The sequence below is a fragment of the Apteryx mantelli genome, chromosome 20, assembly GCF_036417845.1.
Source record: "Apteryx mantelli isolate bAptMan1 chromosome 20, bAptMan1.hap1, whole genome shotgun sequence".
NCBI lineage: Eukaryota > Metazoa > Chordata > Aves > Apterygiformes > Apterygidae > Apteryx > Apteryx mantelli.
The window spans coordinates 10764568-10788171 of NC_089997.1; the positions used below are offsets into that span (position 1 = coordinate 10764568).

General features: G+C 48.0%; 1 protein-coding gene across 1 annotated transcript; it reads left to right on the plus strand.

The window, feature by feature from the left end:
* Window positions 1-22020: 22020 nt before the first annotated feature.
* Window positions 22021-22473, plus strand: LOC136993841 (olfactory receptor 226-like; the record flags this gene model as incomplete). The annotated part of the gene is made up of 1 exon (XM_067308790.1): window positions 22021-22473. A coding segment is annotated over one exon (453 nt), but the record flags the coding sequence as incomplete, so codon positions are not given.
* Window positions 22474-23604: the final 1131 nt, after the last annotated feature.

Genomic DNA, 23604 nt, shown 5'->3' on the forward strand with positions numbered 1-23604 from the left:
AGATAAGGATCTTTTCTGAATCTATGCTTTCATTTTCCTACTGTTTGCCGAGCACTGACAGGGAAAAGACATGGGATAGAGAAACAGCTCCCAGGAGGAAAAACTCCAGGTAGTGGAGCAATCAGAGAATGAGAGGAAACTGAAAACAGAAATTCCGTAGGAAGGGGATTTTGGGAAATTCTCAGTTAGTCCCTACAATGCAGACATTTTCCTCTAAGCCCCCTGTGTCTCCTCTTCCACCCAGAGGAGCCTCTACCCTCAATGTCATGGAGTCCAGGCCATGTGCCCCTTCCTCGGCAGCCCGATCTGCAGCAGAGGAGAGGGGCATCTCTCCTGCAGCATGCCTTTTTCCCACTGCACAACAAAGGGCTGAGAGTGACTGTCCTGCAGTGTTGCCACCTGGGAGGTGGTGTGCACAGCTGGGGAAGGTGAAGGCTTTCCTTACTGCCTGTCTGTCTCTCGCTCCTTACTTTCCCTTTGGTAGGAGGCTCACAGTATTGCTCCTTGTTTCTTTACCTCTCCATGCTGGTCTGGTTCTTGTTCTCCTGCTCTCTGGGGTTAAGGAGTGGGGTTCAGCTGCAGTTAAGGCATTGACCCTGTAGGTCCTGCATGGAGTTGTCTTCATGGCAGTGACGTGCCCAAGTCCCCTTCCAGCCTTCTAGGCAATGCACTTCATCCAGCTGGGGAATGATCTGACTCTCCCTTAAGGAGACTCCATTTCTAGCACTCTTGACTGTCTTTGTGGGGTGTCCTGCGGGCTGCAAGCTGCCCTCCAGAAGACCGTAGCACTCGCAGAGCATATCTGTGATAGCTGAGAGTCCTTGTGCTGATCGTGTGAGTCAGAAACCTCGTCACGCACTCTGAAGAGCTCTCCATAGTACTCTCTGTATGTGGTCTCAGAGAGAACTTGGCAATGTTCACTTTGAAACTGAACTCCTCTGCTCTCACCTCAGTCCAGTTTCTTTCTCTGGATAACTTGTGAGTGTGATTGTCCTTTAGCTGGGACAGGTGCAAGCACAGGGCAGTAAGGAGCAAGACTCTAACAGACCAGATGCCCTGACTCCGCACGCAGTCACCATCTAGAAAGGATCAAGTCAGCCCCTGCCTTAATTTCACGGTTCCTCTCCCTGGCCAGAGTGGGAGCTGGTGTGACTGATTCAGTACGGACACCTCTGTTCAAGAGGGCAAGGCTGGGGGAGATGAATCCCTCACAATGATCTTCTCTTTTAGATACAGCTGGCATGAGTGCTGTATTCATCTCTCAAAACGGTAAATAGAGAGTATTCCCCTTCATTCCAAATCCCCTTCATTCAGCTCACAGTGCCCATCCGCAGGTATCCCCACTGAATACACATGGCAGTTTGACATCTCCATTTACACACCCTGGCAGAGCAGCAGTGACTCCTCTGGGGCCCATGTGCAGAGGCCCCTGCTCTACACGGCACACTCAGTCAGTACAAACCAGAGGTCAGGAAATGGAGCTGAACAAAGGGAAAGGAGAGAGGCGATGTGGGAGGACTTGGAGGAGTGGAATGGGTTTTGTTCAGAGAAGTTTGTCCTAACTTGTCAATGCCACTTCTTCCTTGGACAGTGCCCCAAACAGACAGCAAATGTCCAACAGCAGCTTCCTCAACGAGTTCCTCCTTCTGGCATTTGCAGAAACACAGGAGATGCAGCTCTTGCACGTCTCACTCTTCCTGGGCATCTACCTGGCTGCCCTCCTGGCCAACAGCCTCATCATCACAGCCATAGCCTGCGACCACCGCCTCCACACCCCCATGTACTTCTTCCTCCTCAACCTCTCCATCCTGGACCTTGGCTCCATCACCACCACTGTCCCCAAATCCATGGCCAGTTCCCTGAACACAAGGGCCATTTCCTACTCCGGATGTGCTGCCCAGGTCTTTTTGTTTTTCTTCTTGATTTCAGCTGAATATTTTATTCTCACCATCATCGCCTATGACCGCTTTGTTGCCATCTGCAACCCCCTGCACTACAGCACGATCATGGACACCAGAGCTTGTGCCAAAATGGCAGCAGCTGCCTGGGCCAGTGGTTTTCTTACTGCAGTGCTGCACACTGGAAACACATTTTCAGTAACTTTCTGCCAAGGCAATGTCGTGGGCCAGTTCTTCTGTGAAATTCCGCAGATCCTCAGGCTCTCCTGCTCAGACTCCCACCTCAGGGAAGTTGGGGTTATTGTGGGTAGTGTCTTTTTAGTCTTTGGGTGTTTTATTTTCATTGTGCTGTCCTATGTGCAGATCTTCACAGCTGTGCTGAGGATCCCCTCTGAGCAGGGCAGGCACAAAGCCTTTTCCACGTGCCTCCCTCACCTGACCGTGGTCTCCCTGTTTGTCAGCACTGGCATGTTTGCCTACTTGAAGCCCCCCTCCATCTCCTCCCCAGTGCAGGATCTGGTGGTTGCAGTTCTGTACTCAATGGTGCCTCCAACAGTGAACCCTCTCATCTACAGCATGAGGAACAAGGAACTTAAGGATGCACTGAAGAAGCTGATTCAACTGGTACTAGTTCAGCAGCAGTAAGCTGTCCATCTCGCTTCACCAGTGATTTCTAATTTATCACAGACAACTTGTGCTTTGGGCATTCTCTCTGAGAAGAGAATGTTTATATGGAAGTGTTTGAATTCATCCCACTTCTCAAGAGGGGTGAACTCAGTCTGTCTCACTGAGAGACCTTCCGTAAATGTGTCTATCACTGTATCAGAGCTGATATGTCTGTAATAAAAGGGCATTTCCTCAGTGCAGTGCTTGAAGATTGGGCTCTCCTTCCAAGGTTGGAGCCAAGAATGTGCTCAAGGACTTTCACCCTGAAAGGGCCTGTTGCTTTTCCAGGGCTCTCCACAGGCTCAAGGCAATGAGCTCATGGGGTGATGTGTTAGGGAATGAGGGCTGGATTCAGCTCTCACCTGTGGGTGCCCAGTGCTCCTGGAAGTGGAGAATGGTCAAGCGATATCTCTCATATGACAGAGATGGAGACTGATGCCCATCCTTCCTGAAGAGAGTATGGAGCCACACGGAGAGCACAGGGGATCTCCAAAGGCACCATGTGCCTAGAGGTGGGCAGGGAATGGAGCTTCACAAAATCAAGTGGAGTCATCCAAATGCAAAGGGCTAACCCCAAAATTGTACAGGCTAGTGAGAGTTCTGCAGTCCCATGAATGGCAGTGGTGGGGACCCTGCAGGCACAGGGAAGGGTGCCTGGCGAGTGGTTCATGTCCCCCTTCAATGAAGAACCATGGGTGAGATCTAACGACACATCTGAACACAGCCTGAGCCATTTGAAATGTCCTGTAATTGCTCAGAGCATCATCCACGGCCACAGACAGGGGTTGTCAGGTGCAATGATGCCTGTGCAGCTGGATCTGCTTCCCCCATCGCCACCACGGCCAGTGCAGAGTCACCCCATGGCCCTGGAGCACCACAGCCCACTCACTCTGCAGAGCAGCACCAGCAGTTGGGTGCTCACCAGTAGAGGGGAGCGTCCAGGAACGGCTGGGCAGGCCAGCACTGATGGACTTACCTGGGGAAGGCTCCAGCCTCAGCCGGGCAGTGGGTCCAGCCTCTCGCCCTAGCTCCTGGCCTGGCAGGACCGTTGCTGCCCATGACCTGGACCCCCAGCCTGCTCCTCCTGCGCTTTCACCGCCTTGCAGGGCACTGGAGCTGCTCCGGAGCAGGGCAGCCAGCTGGTGCCAGCACTGGGACGGGGCACGGGGGGACAGAAGCAGACAAAAGACTGAAATTTGTGCTTGTGAGGTCACTTCTGCCTGGGTACCTGATAGGCCGGCAGCAGGCATATGGCTTCGATTCTGATTCTGATTGTGAGGTCACTTTTTTTCTCTGGAACTGATGGAGCAAGATCACTAGAAAGTTTATTTTAGGTCTGGATTAGTAAACAGCACACAAGGAAAGATGAAACCGTTGGAATGGCTGAACAACATAAACATCACGTAGGTACTTATGGTAATGCTGTAACTTTACCCATCCAGTTTGCAGTCCTTTATATACAGACATGGTGGGGATCAGCAGTGAACAAATACCTTTGCCATCTGCCATTTTTAGTTCTTGTTTTGAACTGCATGTGCTTCATGCAGCTAAGGTTTCTCTCCAAGCAGTGTTCAACTATGCCCTTCAGTCCAGGGGAGTGGGCTGCTGCAATCCTGCCTTTTTCCTATATCATGCAACTATTTCACAGTTCAGGCCAGCTGCAGAAGCCATCTAGTTTTACTGTTGTGGCGGAATGCAACTACCCCTCCCCACACACACACATCTCGGGCCCAAAGCGTGGCAGAGCACAACTACCACCCTCCCATCTCAGGCCCAAAGTGTGGTGGAGCACAACTATCCACCCCCCCACACACACACGCACCTTATCTCAGGCCCCAGCTGACCGCAAATAACTGACAGTGCCCAGGGATGACCAGAAGGAACTAGGCGATTCTGGTTGCAAATGGTGAGGCCAGAAACAGGCATGAGATCAGCAAAAAGATATATTTTCCCCAACACGGCATGAGGTCAGCAAAAAAGGTATATTTTCCCCAACGCAGCATGAGAGCAGCAAAAAAGGTATATCTCCACACCAACTATTGTATGACCATGAGTCAAACTCGGTGCCCATAAATAGCGCTGCAGCCTAGAGCCCATTGAGCTCTCCTGCATGGCAGCGGGCTGCACGGTGGTGAATCTCCCCTTGAGTTGGGACGCCTCTCAAGGTTACTCGCCTGGAGTTAAGGGAACCTCTGACAAGAAACCGTTGGGTGGTAAGAAACCAGACTCAGGCACTAACAAATGTGCAGCAAGATTTTACTTGCTCTGACTACACTGTATGGCCATCTTCAATAAACTTGTTTGCCATAAACCCAGAGTTAATGCCCTCCCTGCCCCTGCAACAGGCCATATACACACACTACAGCACAGCAGGACAGTGTGGAAGTGAGGCGAGCAGCCCTGAAAAGTGAAAGTCCTGCTGCTGTGGGTGGACGTGTCTCCAGGAAGCTGCAGCCCCCACACGATGGCTGCAGCAAATAAATGCCTGCTTTGGTAGTGCCAAAACAGACACTGCCAAAAGGAAACTTTCTTCATTTCACTGGGGACATGTGAAGGAGCTCAGACTAGCAGGCTCTGAGGTTCCTCTGTCTCTGCTGACAAAGGGGGAAACCTGTGTTCCTGCTTCAGCAAGGTCTCTCGGTCAGATTCTAAAGGGATTCCTGAGAAGTGGCATGAACTGGAAATTTTTTCCTTTTAACATGAATGTAAGGGAGAAAAGTAAGAAAGAAAGAAATGAACAACACAGAGCCTTGATGCCAAGTACCCTTTGAATGATGAGTGGATGCACATGGGATGGTTATTGGTGCTGATACTGTACCCATTGAACCAGTTTCCTCAGAGCATCCTTGAGATCCTTGTTCCTCATACTGTAGATGAGGGGGTTCACTGCTGGAGGCACCACTGCGTAGAGAACAGCCACCACCAGATCCAGAACTGGAGAAGAGATGGAGGAAGGCTTCAGGTAGGCAAACACCGCAGTGCTGACAAACAGGGAGACAACGGCCAGGTGAGGGAAGCATGTGGAAAAGGCTTTGTGCCTGCCCTGCTCAGAGGGGATCCTCAGCACAGCTGTGAAGATCTGCACATAGGACAGCACAATGAAAACAAAACACCCCAAAATTAAAGAGGCACCAAATGCATGAGCTCCAACTTCCCTGAGGTAGAAGTCTGAGCAGGAGAGCTTGAGGATCTGCGGAATTTCACAGAAGAACTGCTCCACGACATTGCCTTGGCAGAGTGGTAGTGAAAAGGTATTAGCAGTGTGCAGGAGAGCATAGAGAAAACCACTGGCCCAGGCAGCTGCTGCCATTTTGACACAAGCTCTGCTGTCCATGACTGTGCCATAGTGCAAGGGTTTGCACATGGCGATGTAGCGGTCATAGGCCATGACAGTGAGAAGAGAATACTCAGCTGAAAATAAGAAAAAGAGGGAAAAGACCTGGGCAACACATCCTGAGTAGGAAATGGTCCTGGTGTTCCAGAGGGAATTGGCCATGGATTTGGGGACAGTGACAGAGATGGAGCCAAGGTCGAGGATGGAGAGGTTGAGGAGGAAGAAGTACATGGGGGTGTGGAGGTGATGGTCACAGGCTACAGCTGTGATGATGAGGCCGTTGCCCAGGAGGGCAGCCAGGTAGATGCTCAGAAACAGTGAGAAGTGCAAGAGCTGCATCTCCCGTGTGTCCGCAAATGCTAGGAGGAGGAACTCGTGGAGGGAGCTGCCATTAGACATTTTCTCCCTCAGGCTGCCTGGGGACTGTCCGAGAAGGAAAAGACAGTGACAAGTTAGAGCAAGCTTCTCTGAGCCGAACCCATTTTTCCCTTGTGCAGAAGGACTGTTCAACATTTTGAAACTTATTTTCTCCAGAAAATGATCTTCAGCAGAGGAGTCTGATTATATATTTATTTCATTTTTAGATGCCTTCATTTCAGTGTGGGAGAATTCTTTGATGGGGTAGAAATCTTTTGCATTTCAATTGTTCAAAGCAGGAGCATTGTGCATCCCAAGAGGAAAAAGGGGCTCACTGTGACTTTGCACAGGGTCAAGGGACTGTTCTGTCAACACTTTTTCCCCTCACTGTCCTGCACTTGCACCTCCCTCAGCTAAAGGACAATCACACTCACAAGTTCCTCTAAGAAAGAAACTGAACTGAGCTGAGAGCAGATCTGCTCAGTTTCACAGTGAAAATTTCCAAATTCTTCTCTCTCAGCCCAGAGATGGAGAGAGTGATGAAGAGAGTCACTCTCTTCATCACTCTCTCCATCTCTGGGCTGAGAGAGAAGAACTGAGGCTTCTCAATGCCATGAAGATCACACCATGCAGGACACACAAGGTCAGTGTCTTAACTGCAGCTGAACATACCCATCATTTTGAGTGATCAAAAGGTCTGAGAGAAACCTCAGCAAGTCCCTTCATCCCCACTTCAGCCTACACACAGCACCAGCATCACCTTCTCCGGCCTCATGAGGGTTTGTCTCACCTGCTCCTTAGAACTTGCAAACACAGAGATGCCCCTGGACAGTGCCCTGCCTGTGGGAGCTTTCTGTAAGGCAGAACCAAGTGCACAGAGCATGGGATGGGGTCTGTAAGCATCAACCAGGAAAAGACATTGGGACAGAGAAACAGCTCCCAGCAGGGACAGCTCCAGGCACCAGAGCTGGGCAGGGAAGGAGAGGGAACTGCTTCTAGAAACATCATGGCAGGATGGATTTGGGCAAGTCATGGTCAGGCCCTGCAATGCCCACACCTTCCCCAGTGTGCTTACTTCTGCCCTAAAGAAACCTCTCAACAGCAGGCCACTGTCCAGGGGCATTCCCATTTTTGGAGGTGCTAAGGAGCAGGTCAGATAAACACTGCTGAGGCCAGCAAAGGGGAAGCTGGTGCTGTCTATAGACTAAGGAATGGGTGCAGAGACTTTCAGAAGTTCCTAGCAGACCCATTCAGTGCTCATTGAAACTGTTAATGAGTTTCAGTCCTTTGTTCAAAGCTGACAGCTCCATTTCCATTTTCCCCTTGCCAGGTGGCAGGACAGTTAAAGCACCATCTCAGGAAACTGGCTTCTCTTTCAGGAAATCCCTGCCTTCACCTTCCTATTGAAAAGTTCCCTCTGAAATGTCCTGTGCATGAGCTAGAGCTGTGAGCAGCCCTGACCCATGCAGAATCCTCTCAACGGGAGAATGAACTTGCCCTGATGGGGTCGATCATCCCCGCAGTGCTGTGGGGAGTTCCCGGGGCAGGCTGAGTGCTAACCCTCACAGGCAGCAGAATCACTGCCCCAGGCACACAGCACCCTGGGGTGCAGGGACACTGCTCTCAATTACAGCCCATGCAGACCTGGGTGCACTCCCTGGCTTCATACCCCTGCAGCATCCTGGCAAGAAGGTAGCAGGATGCCCTGTCCCTGTGATGGTGTGGCTGGGATTCCCTGCTTTAGAAGCACCTCCTCCTCCTCTGCACTCAAGAAGACAGCATCCTAAAGAACCTAGCAGTCATGGGATGGGATGGGTTTAGAAAACCCCTCCAGAAGCTCCAGTAGTATTGCTCTACAGCCAGAGACTTACTGTGTCAGGGGCTGTGAAGATTTGTCCCTCCGTGAGCTCTCCTCTCTCCTCCCACTCCACACTGCCTTTCACTTCTCTTTGTCTTCTCCCATCTCACATCAGCAAGAGCAGGCAGTGCCTGGAGCCCTGCTGCTCTTTGCAGAGGAGATGCTCTTGCACAGAGCTGTCTCTTGGCAGTGCTGACCGGTTGCCATGAGCTCCCTCTGTCCCAGTAGACTGGCCCACTTGGAAACAGTGGCCTAGCTGAAGGTGTGACTTCATTTCTCCTTTGTATTTCCCCCTCTTGGGAAATGTTCACTGAGGTAGACTAAAACAATCACTGATGGTCTGTCTCAACACAGTGAAGAGAGACTGGTCCCAGCATTGCAATTTGTCTCGTCAGAAGATGATTATCTATGAGAGATGGAAACGTCCCAGTCCGGAAGATCCTATTCCCACCTCTTTACTAGGCAGGACACCTAGACAGGGACAAGAAGAGAGTTCATTAACCTATGGTTCAGGTGTTAATTCAGATGAGTCAATCTGGACATCTCATGCCAGGTTAGAAACCCCTGGGCTGGAGTGGGATTCAGATCCCTCCCCTGAATTCCACAAACACACAGGAGGTGGGATTGCCCTTGCCAAAGCTGAAGTGAGCACAACAGAGATGTGGGCATGAGAGTGCCTTATCTAACCTCCCATTAGAATCAGTGGAGATGGAGGATGGGAGTCAGTTGCTCACACACAAACCCTTGGTGACATTTGAAGAGACAGAGGTGGTGCAAGGCATGTGCCAGGGTCTGCTTGCTCTGATGGAGCAACTAGGAGACCTGCGTCCTTCTAGAGCATGAGGTTGGGGCCAGGTGGGGAATTTTCTTGGCCATCTGAAATGACACTGGTTGCCTACCACTGCTCCTAGAGCTCCACTCACTAGGGAGCTGAGACTCATGCACATCTCTACGTTGCAAACAGTTAATGTAATTCAGTGCAGAGCCTTGATTTAATGCCATAAAAACAGGCCATAGGCAGGGCCATGTCAGATGCCTGGGGTGTCCAGCACAAGCACACATCTCCAGCAAATACAGCATGGGACCTACAGGAAAGCCATGTCCTTTTACAGTGGTTGCTGGACAAACGGCTCAGGACCTCTCAAGTTTCCTACCTGAGCCCAAACAACTGCATCCCACCACTGCCTTTAGGCAAAGGAAGACTGTGGGTCACAGGCCCTGGTCCTTATGGGGAGACCTTAATGGCCCTAACATTCACTGGAAGGGAAAACAATATAGTGCAAGGAGACCAGTGGTTTCTGCAGGGTGTCAGGAACAACTTCTTAGCACAGCTAAGACTGCTCAGTAATGGTGATGCTTTCCTGGATGTGGAAATTCCAAATAAAGAGAAACTGATCAGGGATGGGAAAGTCAGTGTCTGCCTTGCCTACAGTGACCATGAAAAAGTGAAGTCCCAGATCCTGAGGGGCATGAGGAAGGACAGCAGCAGAGTACAGACCCTGGACTTCAGAGGAGCAGGCCTCTTCCTCTGAAGAGGAGCAGGCCTCTTCAGAGGACTGGTGGGGAATCCCATGGGAGGCAGCTCTGAAGAGCCCAGGAAAGCCAGCAGGCCTTTAAGGACAGCACCCACCAAACGCAAGAATGGTCCATCCCAATACTCAGTAAAGCTAGCAGACATGTCAGGGGACCAGCTTGGCTAAACAGGGAAATTGCACCTGAACTCCAGCCTTTGGAGGGATCTCATGGCAGCCTTCAAATGGCTACGAGGAAGTCACCAAGAAGATGGAGCCAGGCTCTACACCACAGTACATGATGGGAGGATGTTTATGCAGGAGATAAGGAAAAGCTTTTCTGCTAAGAAGATGGTCAAGCATCAGAACTGGCTGTCCAGAGACGCTGTGCAGTCTCCTCCCTTGGAGGTTTCCAAGACCAGACTGGATCAAGCCCAGAGCAACCTGGTCTGACCCCAGAGCTGACCCTGCTGTGAGCAAGGAGATTGGGCTAGAGAGCTCCTGAGGTCCCCTCCACCCTGATGGAGTCTGTGACTCTTTTCCCTCTGGGTCTTTACTTGTCAATGTCACGGAAAACACATGGGTTCCCCATGAAAGTGGAAGGAGGTCAGCTTTCTTGTCTTCCTCCAGTCAGAATGGTTCAGATGCAGGGCTTCCTGGCAGAAATCTCCCAAACAGCCCTGATCAATCCTTCGCTTCACTTTTCATTTCCACCTTTTATTTCTCTTCCCTCTTTTAAGTTTCTCTCTTTTACCATGCTGATCCCCTCCCATACAATCAGCCCACCTCTGCTTACCCTTTCCCCATTCGTACTGTTTTGTGTTGGTTTTGGTCTTGTTTTGTTTTGTTTTATACAGAGGAACTTCAGTTCACAAGGACTTTGAGAAACTTGTGTGATTTGGACAACAGGCACCTCATGAAGATTTACAAGAGAAGTGTCAAGTCCTGCACCTAGGGGGGAATAACTGCACCCAGGAGGAGAGGTTGAGTGACCTGGGCTGCTTTGTCCTGCTGAAGTGGAGGTGAAGGGCAGTAGAGTAGGAGCCTGTGAGTGCTTGAAAGGTGGTTTCAGAGATGATGGAAAGTGGGAAACAGCGTGAGAAGGGGAAACAGCCACAAACTGCAGCTTGTGGGGTTCAGATGTGACTTCAGGAAAAGGAAGTGTCACTTGAAGGGTAGAGCTGTGGTGCTACAGGTCACCCAGAGGGAGTCTGTGATCAGCTACTGGCTTTGTGTTTCAAGGAAAAGCAAGTGAGGGCAGAGAGACATCAGTAAAGGTAGGGAGATCCTGGGGTGGGAGTGCACACCCCCACCCGCACACTGCCCCAGGAAGAGCCCTGAGCAAAGCGCGAGGGAAAGGATCACCCTACTCAGGGCTGGGTGTCAGTGCCTGGCCATTCTGCTTGACAGAACTCATCCAGGTTTATTTGGCATCAGAGTCACCTGCACGTTCCCTTTGCCTGCTTGCAATCAGGGCCTCCAACTTTGTGCTGTAATCAGCCTCTGGGGAGGCTTTGTGAGTAACGACCCTCAGTGGGACCCATTAAAACACCAAGAAACTTTGGCATTTGCTTCTGACTTTAACTTCTTGAGAGGCTTGTTCAATCTCCTCTCAGTATCTGAGGTTCACGGACTCAGCACCAAATACACCAGAGGCACCATTAACATGCAGAAAGCCCTAACAACCAATCTCACTCCCCCTAATTTTCTTCAGTTCTTCAGTTCTTGTGTGGCTAATTGGAGAGGATTCAGGGGTGTATTTACAAGAAGAAGATTTCAATGAACACCTGAAAAAGAAAGGATTTCTGCTTTTTAAGATTCCTTTATTTTCCAGCTTACAGAATAAGTGATATCCACATTCTCCAATTCATACTGACCCAGAGGGTCTCTACCATAATGAAGTCTGAACATGCAGGAAAAGCAGTATTTTCGATATGACACCTTTATGGCCAACTTTCCTCCTCACCTCCCCAACCCTGCCATTTCTCTCATCAGCCACTGGGGACTTACCCCACTCCTGTTAAAACCTAACCTTTTTCCACTCAAGTCTGTAGCTGAATGTTACAGCTCCTATGCACCAGTTCCCACCTGCTTTCCTTAGACAACTAGCTGCAGACACAGGAGGATTTTTCTTAATTGCAAACAAGCAAAATTAGAATATGATACAGTTTAATAAAAAGTCAAATACACTCCTCAACTGTATGTTAAATCCAAGCTGCCTCCAGTGAGGGCCACTTTCCACAAGGAATAACCTTCCTTGAACTGTTTCTGACTGATAGATAGGAATGGATAGACAGAAACACAACTAAGGAGTTGTCTAAGGAGACCATCAGACTCCTGAAAGACGAGGCAAGCTTCAGACTCCCTGAAGCTCAGAGCAGCAACTGGAGAGTTGAGAGGTATCTGATGGATAAAGAGCAAGCGGAGGAGGAAGACTGGAAAATTACAGAAAGTTTTCCAGATAGTCCAGATAGTCTGATATAAAGGAAACTTTATAAATGATCACTTTAATGAGAACAGGTGAAAATACGTGAAAGATTAGTGAGATTACATCCACAGCATAACAGACAGAGCAGTGCTAATGTGAAGCCAGGGGCAAGTCAATATTTCTCCTGAGATTCATACCCTTCCTGAAATTTTCCATTATTTTTTCATGGGAAAATGTTGACCTTTTATTAATAATATTCTACCACTTCAGCTGAGGAAAAGATGCTCTCCTTTTTTCTTTAAATGTTCAAAATGGTTCTTCAGCTTTTCGGCCAGAGCTCAGGCGTCTCACCACAAGCATCCAGTGGCACTTGGAGAGACCCTGGTGTATCTGAGGTACCTGCCTGGGCCTGGCAGCTCTCACAGGGGACCTGCGGGAGACCAGAGCCCCTTGGAGCTGCAGATGGAGGCTGGGCAGAGGGGACCAGGACACCTACAGTGGCACCAGCTGTCAGTGACTCCGTCATTGCATTCCACCCCAGTTCTGGAAATTACTTTCCTTTTCAAAAAAAAAAAAAAAAAGACCAGGATATTAAGAAAAAAGACAACAAAGCAAAGAAAGACAATAAGAACACAAATATTTAAAAGCTGGAAAGTGTAACAAAACATTTCTCCGCTTTAGATCATTTTCTTAATTTCTCTCTTCTTTCATTTTTTATTGACATTTTCTAAATATCTCTGGTATTATCAGGCCTGCACCACTAAAAAAGATATTTCTGTGTCTTGCACAGAGTCCAGTGGCCCAAAACCACTTATGGCCCAGGGCTGTCCATGCCACTCCTCACTCTGTACAGAACAAGTGGCACTCACCAGAGACAGGAGTGACCACTAAACCCACATCCGAGCCCTGTGCCTGTTAGTGGCCTGTCAGGTTCTCAGGCACACAAGACCTCACAACCCCTTACCCCAGACAGGAGTCAAGTGCTTGTCTATCAGCTTCACCCATAGAAGTCACCTCACAGCCACTTTCCCACCCATGTGCCTGCTCCTGGTCCATCACCTGCAGAGACAGAAGTGACCTCACTTTCACCTTTATGGTCATGGGCCTCCTACTCTCCTATGAGCTTCTGAGAAACGATTAATCTCATAAAAATGTCCCCAGCCAACAGCCTCCTGGTGGCCTATCAACTGATCAGATACAACTGACCTCATAATCACCTACAAAGCCAATGGAACTGCTGCTGGTCTTTCACCTGCCCTTATGGAAATGACCTCAGCATGGTCTTGGCTTCCATCCAGTCAGGTATTCATGCAGCAATGACCTCACAATCATCACCTGAGCCATGGGCCTGCTGCTGGCCTATCAGAGGCTGAGAGAGAGGTGACCTCACAGTCACCATCCAAGCCATGTAACTCTTTCTGGCCTATCAGCTACTCAGTTCTGAATGACCTCACAATCAACATCCTAGCTCTGTGCCTCTTGGTGGCCAATCAGGTCCTCAGGCAGAAGTGACCTCACAAACAATTACCTTAGGCATGAGCCAAAGGCTGACCTATCAGCTGCTCAGGTAGAGGTGACCTTACAATCATCTACCAAGCCCATGTGGCTGCTGATGGCCTTTCCTCTTCTCTGATGGACAAGGCTTGTGTTCTTGCTTGGGAGGTCACTTCTGACTCAGCCTCTGATACACTAGCAGTAGCCTCATGGCTGGGGCATGGGCATGTGAGGTCACTCCTGCCTCAGCAGCTCATAGACCAGCAGCAGGCACGTGGCTTGGATGATGATGGTGTGGTTCCTTGTATCTGATCAGCTGAACGTGGGCATTGAGTTAACATCCTGGCTGGAGATCCTAGCAAGATTTTCAGAAACTGCAGGCCTCCAACAACCTAGTGACACACTGCAAAATGTGCTCAGATGAGAGGGTCACCTGAACTGTCAGGCTAGAAATGACGCCCTTAGGGAAGAGAGGAGCATGTGGAAAGGTGAGGACCATAATACTGAGGGGCCTTGCAGAGTTATTTGCATAAAACCACTTCAACTTTGCAAGTTGATTCTCAGCTATGACCCTTCATATATTTCCTGCCAGTTTACAGGAAAGTGCTTGAGCATCAGGTGATGATTTTCAGGGTCCAAAAGGAATGTTATGATTTGCTTCATTTTCAGCACAAAAAATAAGCTCTGAGCCCTTGAAACATCACTCACTGTAGTATCTGCATCTGGTAGTAGTGGTTATAAGAGGCCAATTATTTTCTGAAGAAATACTCTGTCTTGGGAAGTTTTCCTTATTTGCCCATTTTGAAAGGTAATGACTGTGGCACTGCTGCTCAAAAGAGGACCTCTGAGCGCTCTGTCATGGCAAGACCATTTCCTTGTTAACTATGCCAGAGAAAAAGTCCCACCATGTCAAAACTGCTCTCTGAGGCCTCCTCCTGGAAGTCAGCCTTGGATGTCTTGTTTCAGGGCCTGGGGCAGTGTGCAGTGTGCAGGTTGCAGCAGAGATCCCCAAGGAAGGGAGACCTTTGGCAGGGAGAGATTAGGACCCCCTGCCCGCCCTTATTTCACTGGATTGGGAGGTTACTTGGATGGTTAATTAAGAGCAAAGAGTTTCTAGGATACTGCCATGTTAGAAGAAAAGAGAGTCCGCACCAATTATGTTTATTGGTATTACCACCCCCAATAAGACTTTATTAGCAGGAGATAGAGGCAGCTACTATGCTTTTACTCTAAGAAAATAGGGATTCGACAGATCTCAGAAGTGTTATCTTCAAGAAACTCCTCCAAGGAAGCCTTTCTGAAAGATGACCTCTTCTAATCCTAATACTCTAAGCTACATATTTATATGTATTTCACAAGAGATCTGGGATATATTATAAGCATGGGACAGGAAAGCCCAAATCAAATAAGGGATGGAAATCATGGAGAATATAAAGAAAAAAAAAAAAGAAAAGACAAAGCGTTCTGTAAACATTAAAATTTATTTCACTCTGCTTTGTATTTCCCAGCACCTGTGAATTACCTTTGATATTAGCTTCCATGTGTTTTCTTTCTCAGATAGCCTGTATTTCAACTGCAGAAGATGGTGCTTCTGAGCCCTTGTTTTTATGCTTTCCAATTTTGCTTGTACAAAGAAGTTACCATTAAACAGAAATGCATGTTTTTTTGCTTCATACACTGTCATTCTAAAAGTAGTACAGACTCACATTGACTCTGGTTCAGTATACCATAATAATCACAGATGTAGCTTTTCCATTTTTCATTTCTTTTCATCCAAAAGGGTGTATTTGATATTATAAAGTGCATTTATAAATACTTGGGAAAAGACCCATCTGTTTCCTTTCTGAAGTATATCTGAAAAATTAGAAGTGGTGAATGAATATTTGGGATGGCAATATCTGGGACCCCAATGAACTCCCCAGTTCGGAGTCAGACACCGAGCCTGAGGGGGAGGCAGCTGCCCGGCCGGTGGCAGAGCAGCGGCTCACCACACCGAATGCAGCCAGTTTGAAGGGACCACAACTCCTGGCAATTTTAAAGCATTGGAGCTGCAGGATATGCAGCAGCGCTACAGGCAGCAGCCCCACGAAGGGTTGTCAGAGTGGCTGTAAAGGGTGTGGGACGACAGGGCAGATGCAGTTCATTTTACTAGAGAGGAGCTCGGTCAGATGGAGGCTCTGCCCCAGGGTCCCAGGCTGCACAACACTCTCTGCACCCTGCACCAGCAAAACCAAAACGTTTCCCCTCCCTAACAGAGTGGGTGCTGGACATGGTGAGTTTAACCTGGCCGACTGCCACGGTCATCGATGGTGGTCTCACCGTGTGGACTACTGTCGCAACAGGGTTAAACCAGCTGTGGCAATTAGGAATGCAGTCCAGAATTTATTCCCCCAACTTTACGGAACCGGATCAGATCCCCATGAGCAAAACCATCTGGACTAAGATGCTACGCACGGCCCCACCCCATTGTGCATGGGACCCCATTCTGTGGAGGAGGCTCAGTAACTGTGAGTGGCCTCGGTGGGGCCGATGTGCAAGACTTGTGTATGCCATTAAAACTGGCGATGAGCAAAGCAGCCCCCATTACAGCTTTTGTGTTGCTGGCCCTTATCCAAGTGTGTATTTTAGGCATCAACATACTCCAAGGAAGAAATAATCCATACTGAATGGGGTCCCTTCTTTTTTGGGCGGCCATATACATCACAACAGCTGTTACTATTTTGAGAGGACACCCACTTGGTACTAAGCAAAGAGGAAAGTGTCCCAGTGCATGTTCCCTCTAGGAGACTCTCTCCCAGAGAACTGTGACCTGATGAATATGCCGAGGGGAGCCGCAACATTGCTGTTCTCCATCCTAACCCCATGCACTGATGGTAGCTGGGACGCTGACAACACTGGAGCAAGCCCATGGAAACTGAAGTCCACAAGATGATGAGTCTACTCCAACTGCTACACAATGTCAGATACAAAGAACCAGCATGGTACATCCCCTGGCAGTGACTGTCATCATGGCTGTCCGATTTAGGACTATGGGGACAACGCATTGTACTCCTGGTCTTTTCAGCTGATTATTTTTGCATGCGTATATGTTATTATTTACCATATATTTACTAGAATTTAGTTGCTTGTACAACTCAGCTGTTAGTTAAGCTAATGCCTGAAAAGCATGTCCAAACCTTGTCTGCACACTGGTGGCACCAACACCAAGTCTCTGTCAGTTAGGGGGTGGAGTGGACTGAGAACACCTGCAGAAGATCTGGTGAGGAGTCAGTGATGGGCAGTGCACGTTGTAGCAGGCCCAGCATGTGAAACTACACACTGACCAAATTCCCATCAGGGCCAGGCAGGCATATTCCCTTTCGTCAACAACGTCCAGCTGATTCCTGGACAGTAGCTACTCAAGCTTAGCACAGCTGAGACAAGGAAATAGTTCGACTAGATGTAAGGGGACCTTAGGATACAACAAGCTGAGTCCCGCCTGGGGGTCTGACCCGGGCGTCCAGCAGCCTCCCATCATCAACCCTTCCGCGCGGTTCCTGGGGCTCCCTGTGCAGTTCGGAGTGCAAGTCCTTCATTAAATCCACTCTGTTTAATCCCCCACGAACCTGCAGTGTCTCTCTACACCAGTAGCCAATCCTCCCTTTCCCACCTTGCAGTCACACATAGCCAGTTGCTCCACTCAACGGATATAGGTGTTTGTCTAAAACAAGGGCCACCCTCCAGTCCCCTTTGCGCTGAGATAAATTCTGCTTTCTTTGCAACGCTGTGGTCAATCATGGTAATGTGAGGGGCCTGATATTTGCAGCTCTGTACCCCTTCACTGAAGACACTGAAGCAGTGTTTTCCAGAGACTGCATGGCAGGATTTTTTTCTTCTCATGTGTTTTTTTGTTGTTCTCATGGTCTTGCACCCACAAACCCTAACATGCAAGGAACATGTCAAGCCTTGGCCAACCCGCAAACCAGTGCCAAGGCCTTCACAGCCCCTGGGCAGGGTTTTTCCTAACACCGTTTTAAAACAAAAGGGCAATGGAATAATCAGCATGGTGTTTCCCGCATCCCAAGATTTCTGTGCCTGACATGCTGAAGCACGGCCTTCTGAAACGACTGCACATTCAGCTGTTGCAGTGTGAAGTGAGTTCTCAGCACCCCAAAATCCAGACCTACAGCCTCTCAAAGAACAAGTGAACCTCTCCTGAGGAGATTGTGTTGGCCACCAGAATTATTCACTCCAGCTTCTCTAGCATCCTCAAGAGTACAGCTTTGAAACCTCGGCATATACAGATGCCAAAAGGGTGATCATCAGCAGAGAGTCTGAGTGCCATGGTCAGGAGAGAATATATCAACCACTAGGATGAAGGGTCGTTGGGAGAAACATTGTCTTCAGTCACATATACACCCCTACAGATGGAGACAACTGCCAAAGGTTTTATAGGAGACCAAAACAACAGGCACTGAGATGAGCCACAAATGCCCCTCTGCTGAGGTACCACATGGCTTTGCACAAGACATAGGTGCTGAACTTTCATCTCCATTTCCCCCACCACCCTCCAGCACATCTTCCTCTGCAGAAGTTATCTTCATCCACATGAAGGCTGTGAGCACTGCCCTGAGAGAGCTCCCTCAAGCGTGTGCACCAGGTCCCCGTGACAAGGCGTGTTTGGGTGCAGACAGCGATGCTGTTACCGAGAATGCCGCGCACTTGGGCTGGGCAAAGCTTTTGGCACAGCTTCGGTCACAGCTAGCAGCGCAGCAATCTATAAAGAATTAGGTGCATGGTTCTTCCTGAGGCCATAAGCAGAGTCGTGGTTTGAAGGAGCTCACCAGAGACTGGCTACACACCTGTGTATGTGGAGAATTATTGCCTCAGCACCGGACAACATGGCAGAGGAAATGCTGTGAGACCTCACCAAGCCCTCCAGACTCACAAGCCTTCACAACAAGATAGCAGGAGCCTCTTTCCTCCTCACATAAACACTTGCAGTCAAACTCGTAGCTACATTTTAGTCCCTAATTGACAGTCTCCCTTCCCTCAAAATTTTCATATCTTCTTGGCTATAGTAGCACAGTCCTTTCTGCATGTCAGAGATCTTCCCCTCATTCACTTTCTGTCATGCCAGCAATTGCTTTCTTCTCCTCGGGCAGCGTGCAGTCTAATCCATGATACACAGGTTATGGAGGAGGGCCTACATAACTTCTGATTTTCAGCAGTGTTTAAAAAATGGAGAAAATAGCCTTTGCAACCCTCAAATCCCAATGCTTAGGGAAGGCTTCTTGGTTTCATGGGCGAAAAGTTTAAGGAGCCTATGAAGCATATACTCAGGCTGGGGACTTCGATGCATTTAACATCCTCAGTGATTAGGGCCAGGTCCATTTTTTTCCAGAAGTTGACTAACAACAAAGGGGCCATCACAGCCTTTGGCATTATCTGCTATGAGGGGGTGACCGTGAAATTTTGTGTTCATAAGCAGCCCAAGAAAGTCCATGAGACTCATGACCTTTTTAAACTCCCATTCTCATGGAGCTTTCCTTTCCATCCCTTCTTCATCCCATGCTACTTCCAGTGCTACCTCCAGGAGAGAAATGTGATTTGGGGCATTTGTCCCAGTTTCCTGCATATGTTACATATTTCTGGGGGTTTGACCACAGGTGTGAAACACTGGTGCTGGCTGACTGATGTTCAAGGTCTTTTCACAATACAAAAAGCATCAACATTTCCTTCATGGCATTGGATATAAACAAAGAGAAAATGATAATCCCTCGTGCAGTTCTGGTCTCCCACCTCAAGAAAAAAAAGTAGGACTAGGAAAAGGGAAGGGAAAGTTGATGAAGGCAGCAAGACGAATTTCACCACGCATGACATTAGTTAGTCTTGTCACACCTTCAGCTGACTACGTTCTGAAATGGATCCTCCCAACCGTACCATATCGAGCAAGTTCTTCCTGAAGGCCTTTTCAGTCACTCCTCAAATGCAAATCCTCTTCTTCATGCTGTCATGGGTGATTTATCTGCTCACTGCCATGGGGAATATGGTCATGATAGCCATCATTTGGCTCAACCAGTTCCACCCCTAGCATCTCTCTTCCCCAGCAGCTTCACCTTCCCAGATATTTGGTTCCCTTTGCCCCTAAAAGGTTTGTCGGCCTCATCTTGGAGATTAAGACCATCCCACGGCTGCTTGCCGGTTCCAGACCTTCCTTTCCATCTTCCTGGGCACAGCTGAGTTCAACCTGCTTGTTGTGATGTCTTTTGATTGCTGTGGGGCCAATTGCAACCCATTGCACTGTATCATCTTTATGAAGCCCTGGCTGTGCTCCACACTCATATTTATCCATTGGGTGATGGCATCTCTATCCTTGCTCAGCTCCACCATCTTATATACTAAGGTACCCTGTGTCCCCAGTAAAGAGACTCTTTCTTCTGTGGCCTCATCCCTTTGATGAGAGCAACCTGCATGGGCACCAGCTACCTTCAAACATGAGCTTTGTTCCCTTCTCTGCTATGTTGCTGAGCTCCTTCACACTGACCCCTGTGTCTTATGCCTGCACTAGATGCACTGTCCTGAGAATACCCTCTGGGAAAGCCGTAAGAAGCCTTCTTCACCTGCATATCTCACACCGCCATAGTCACTATTGCATATGGTAGCTCCATTTTTGGCTACGTGGGGCCTGAATACAGCAAATCCTTTGCGCCAACCAAAGCCTGATAAAAGGGTTCAAGAGGGATACTCCCATGGTGAGCAGAGAAGCTGCTTTGCTGTAAGCTCTCAGCAGCTTTGCAGGTTCCTCTAAGAAAGCACATTCAGGAGAAGCATGATTTTAGGTGACATCCAGCAGACTAAGAACACAGTCTGTGGAGAACTTCTGTTTCACTGCTTGAAACCCATCATCTTCTCCTCCTGCCCTTGCACTCTTGAAGCATCCTATCTGTGGAGTCATCTGCTCCTTTCCTTTATATGTCTAAAACCAAATGCAAAGGTGGAGGGGAAAACGTCAGTATTTATTGCTTATGTTTTCTTTGGACTTCCTTCTGTTAGACACGTTCTTTGGTTTGAAAAAGAAATTAGCTACTAAATTAATTAAGAGGGTGGAGACAGAAATAGTGAGTTTCATTGACTTCATTAGAGGTGTCTGTGAGCAGCTGGTGCCTGTACTCGTTTTCCCTTGGTCCCTATATAGTCAACAAAGAGAGAGCTCTAGAGGCTGGGTCCTCCCAGACTGTAATTGACAGGTGAAAGAAGTGTTACCAGTCTCTTCCAGACACTCTTCTCTCTCTCTCTGCACTGACAAGATGGGAGGAAGCTAACTTGCTCAAACCAAAGTGCCCAACTTCTAAAATATAACCCTGCTTAGTATTTTTTTGTTGTTGTTGTTCCAGACCCTTCCTATTTCAAATAATCAAAAGGACAGCCTTTAAGTTCTTTAAGATGAGAAGATTTCCCCCTTCCCCTAAAGGGAAAGCGAGGCATTTAGGTCAGGACATTTAATAACAATGTTTCCTCAATGCTTCTGGAGAAACAGAGAGGAAGAAGCTGTGGAAGAAAGCAGGGGATTACAGAAGAGATGCTCAGTACTGGCTTGTTTTGAAAGCAACAGCCTCACAGACGTTCCAAGTCAAAAAAGGCAAGGACTGAAAAGTAGAAGGAATAACTTTCAACATACTTATCTACATGGATGGACTGGCATCTGCAGGTACTAGTAAGTACTTTTGCTGGGAGATTAGGTTGCCTTTTGAAACACAGATGTGATGGATGTTTGCAATAGGTCGAAGTGAACAGAGAATTTCCCAGGCATGGCATGAAATAGTTCACAACCTCTTTACAATACTGTGCTCGTGAGAAAGAATCCTTTGTGAGTGTTTGGAAAAGGTAGAAAGAAGACAGTAAAATCTCTGAGGCCTCTCAGTGAAATGTGAAGCAGAGAAATCAGGGTGTGAAGAATGGCTGAGAGGAATATTTCTGTCTGTGTTACATAGGAAGCAAGCAAGGGAGCAAAGAAGAAAGGATCTACCCTCCCGTCGAGACTGTGAAATTCTTACACTTGCTTCTTCATGCTCCTGTCTCAGCAGGATGTACTGAAATTGGGCATGGGAGCAGGAAATGAAACTGTGGTTGCTGAGTTCATCCTGGAGGGTTTCTCAGGGCTTGATCAAAGGCTACAGCTGCTTCTCTCCCTGATCCTTCTACTCATATACCTGACAACAGTGATGGGGAACACAACGATCATTTTCCTTGTGTGTGTGGCTCACCGCCTGCAAACCCCCATGTACTTTTTCATCAGCAATCTGGCATTCCTGGAAATCTGGTTCACATCCTCCACAACCATCACATTGTTGGTGATTCTGAGCTCTGGCAGGAGAACAATCTCATTAAGCAGCTGCTTTGCCCAATCCTATTTCTGTTTTGCCCTGGGTTTTACAGAGTTCGCTCTCCTTGTTGTCATGTCCTTTGACCGCTATGTTGCCATCTGCCAACCTTTGCATTATGCTGCCATCATGAAGCAGCAGCTCTGCACCTACCTGGTTGCTGCTGCATGGGTCCTAGGCTTCACACTCTCGAGTTACCACCTGGTCCTCCTCTCAAAGCTGACTTTCTGTGGCCCCAACAAGATATACCACTTTTTTTGTGACAACTCCCCCTTATTCAAACTGTCCTGCTCTGACACCAGCCTGCTTTGGAAAGCAGACTCCATTTTCATATCATTTGTAGTGCTGGGTTCCTTATGTTTAATCCTGGTGTCCTACATGGGCATCTTCCACTGTATTCTGCACATGCCATCAGCATCTGGGAGAAAGAAAGCTTTTGCTACATGTTCTTCCCATCTCACCAACTTAGCCATCGCATATGGAAGCTGCATTGTTCTCTATGCACGGCCCTCAGAAGAGGTTTCCTTGGAGACCAACAGAATTGTAGCTTTGCTGAACACTGTCCTGTACCCATTCTTAAACCCCTTCATCTACAGTTTCAGAAACAAGACTGTGAAGCTGGCCCTGAAGGAAGCCCTTGGCCGTGCAAAGGTTTGGCTTTTCCCCCAGTCATGATGCTTTTCATGACAGCAATTCTAACTATGTATCATGTATTGTATCACACACACATATATATAGCTACTAAATACAGGTGCCTCGGGAGATTTATTTTCTCACTGGATTGTAGCAGTGAAAGGAAGGAATGTGAATTGTGTGTCTTGGTTACAGGGGGTTATTATAAACAAAATCTAAAAAATATTGATAAAATGCTGAACACACGCACACACTTTGCTGGGACTGGGACATAGACTGCCAGTGCATGCTGACACAAGGAAGTTTTCATAAGTCGTCTCAGGAAACTTAGCTGAAAACTCTGGGGACAATGTCCAAGGGTTGTTGAGAAAAGCTCAAAACACCTTCTCTCCCTGAATAAGAGAAGACGCTAAGCATGAAAATTAAGCTCAGACACTACAATGGGCTCAAATTCATTGGATTCAAATCCATAGTACACTTCTCAGTTTCATTAGTGTGATGAAGACAGCCTCACTGATTTGTCAATGATAGCATGCAGATGATGATAGTTTTATCATTCACTTTAGAGGGAGATTTCTTAAAAATTCATATTTTTGTAATGTACTGTCAGCATGCCCACTGTTTAAAGCCCTGCTTTATCTATCTCCATTGATGCATTCTCCTGAAGGAAAAAAAAGAATATCATATTTCTTCCTGGAGAATTAGGCATTTTCTACCTTCCTTTTCTTTCCTGATGGATTATTTCATCATCAAGATTTTTTTAAAATAAACTATGTATGCTTCTATCACACTTTTTTCTTCTTGTCCATCAATGAAATTATATATTCCCCCCTTATTTTACACTTCTGTTTCTATCCATATCTTTACATGGCAAAGGGATGGGCAGAAGCATGTACAATTGATAAAAGGAAACATATTTTGGAGAAATAATCAGCACACAGAGATCCCTTTTCTCCTTTTATTTTGCAGTCCACAGAGAAAAACAAAGCACAGGGGAAGGGAAAGCACTGCCATTGCTTTACTCCTTTGCAGTTGTTTCTAATCAGCATTTCATTTTGTTAG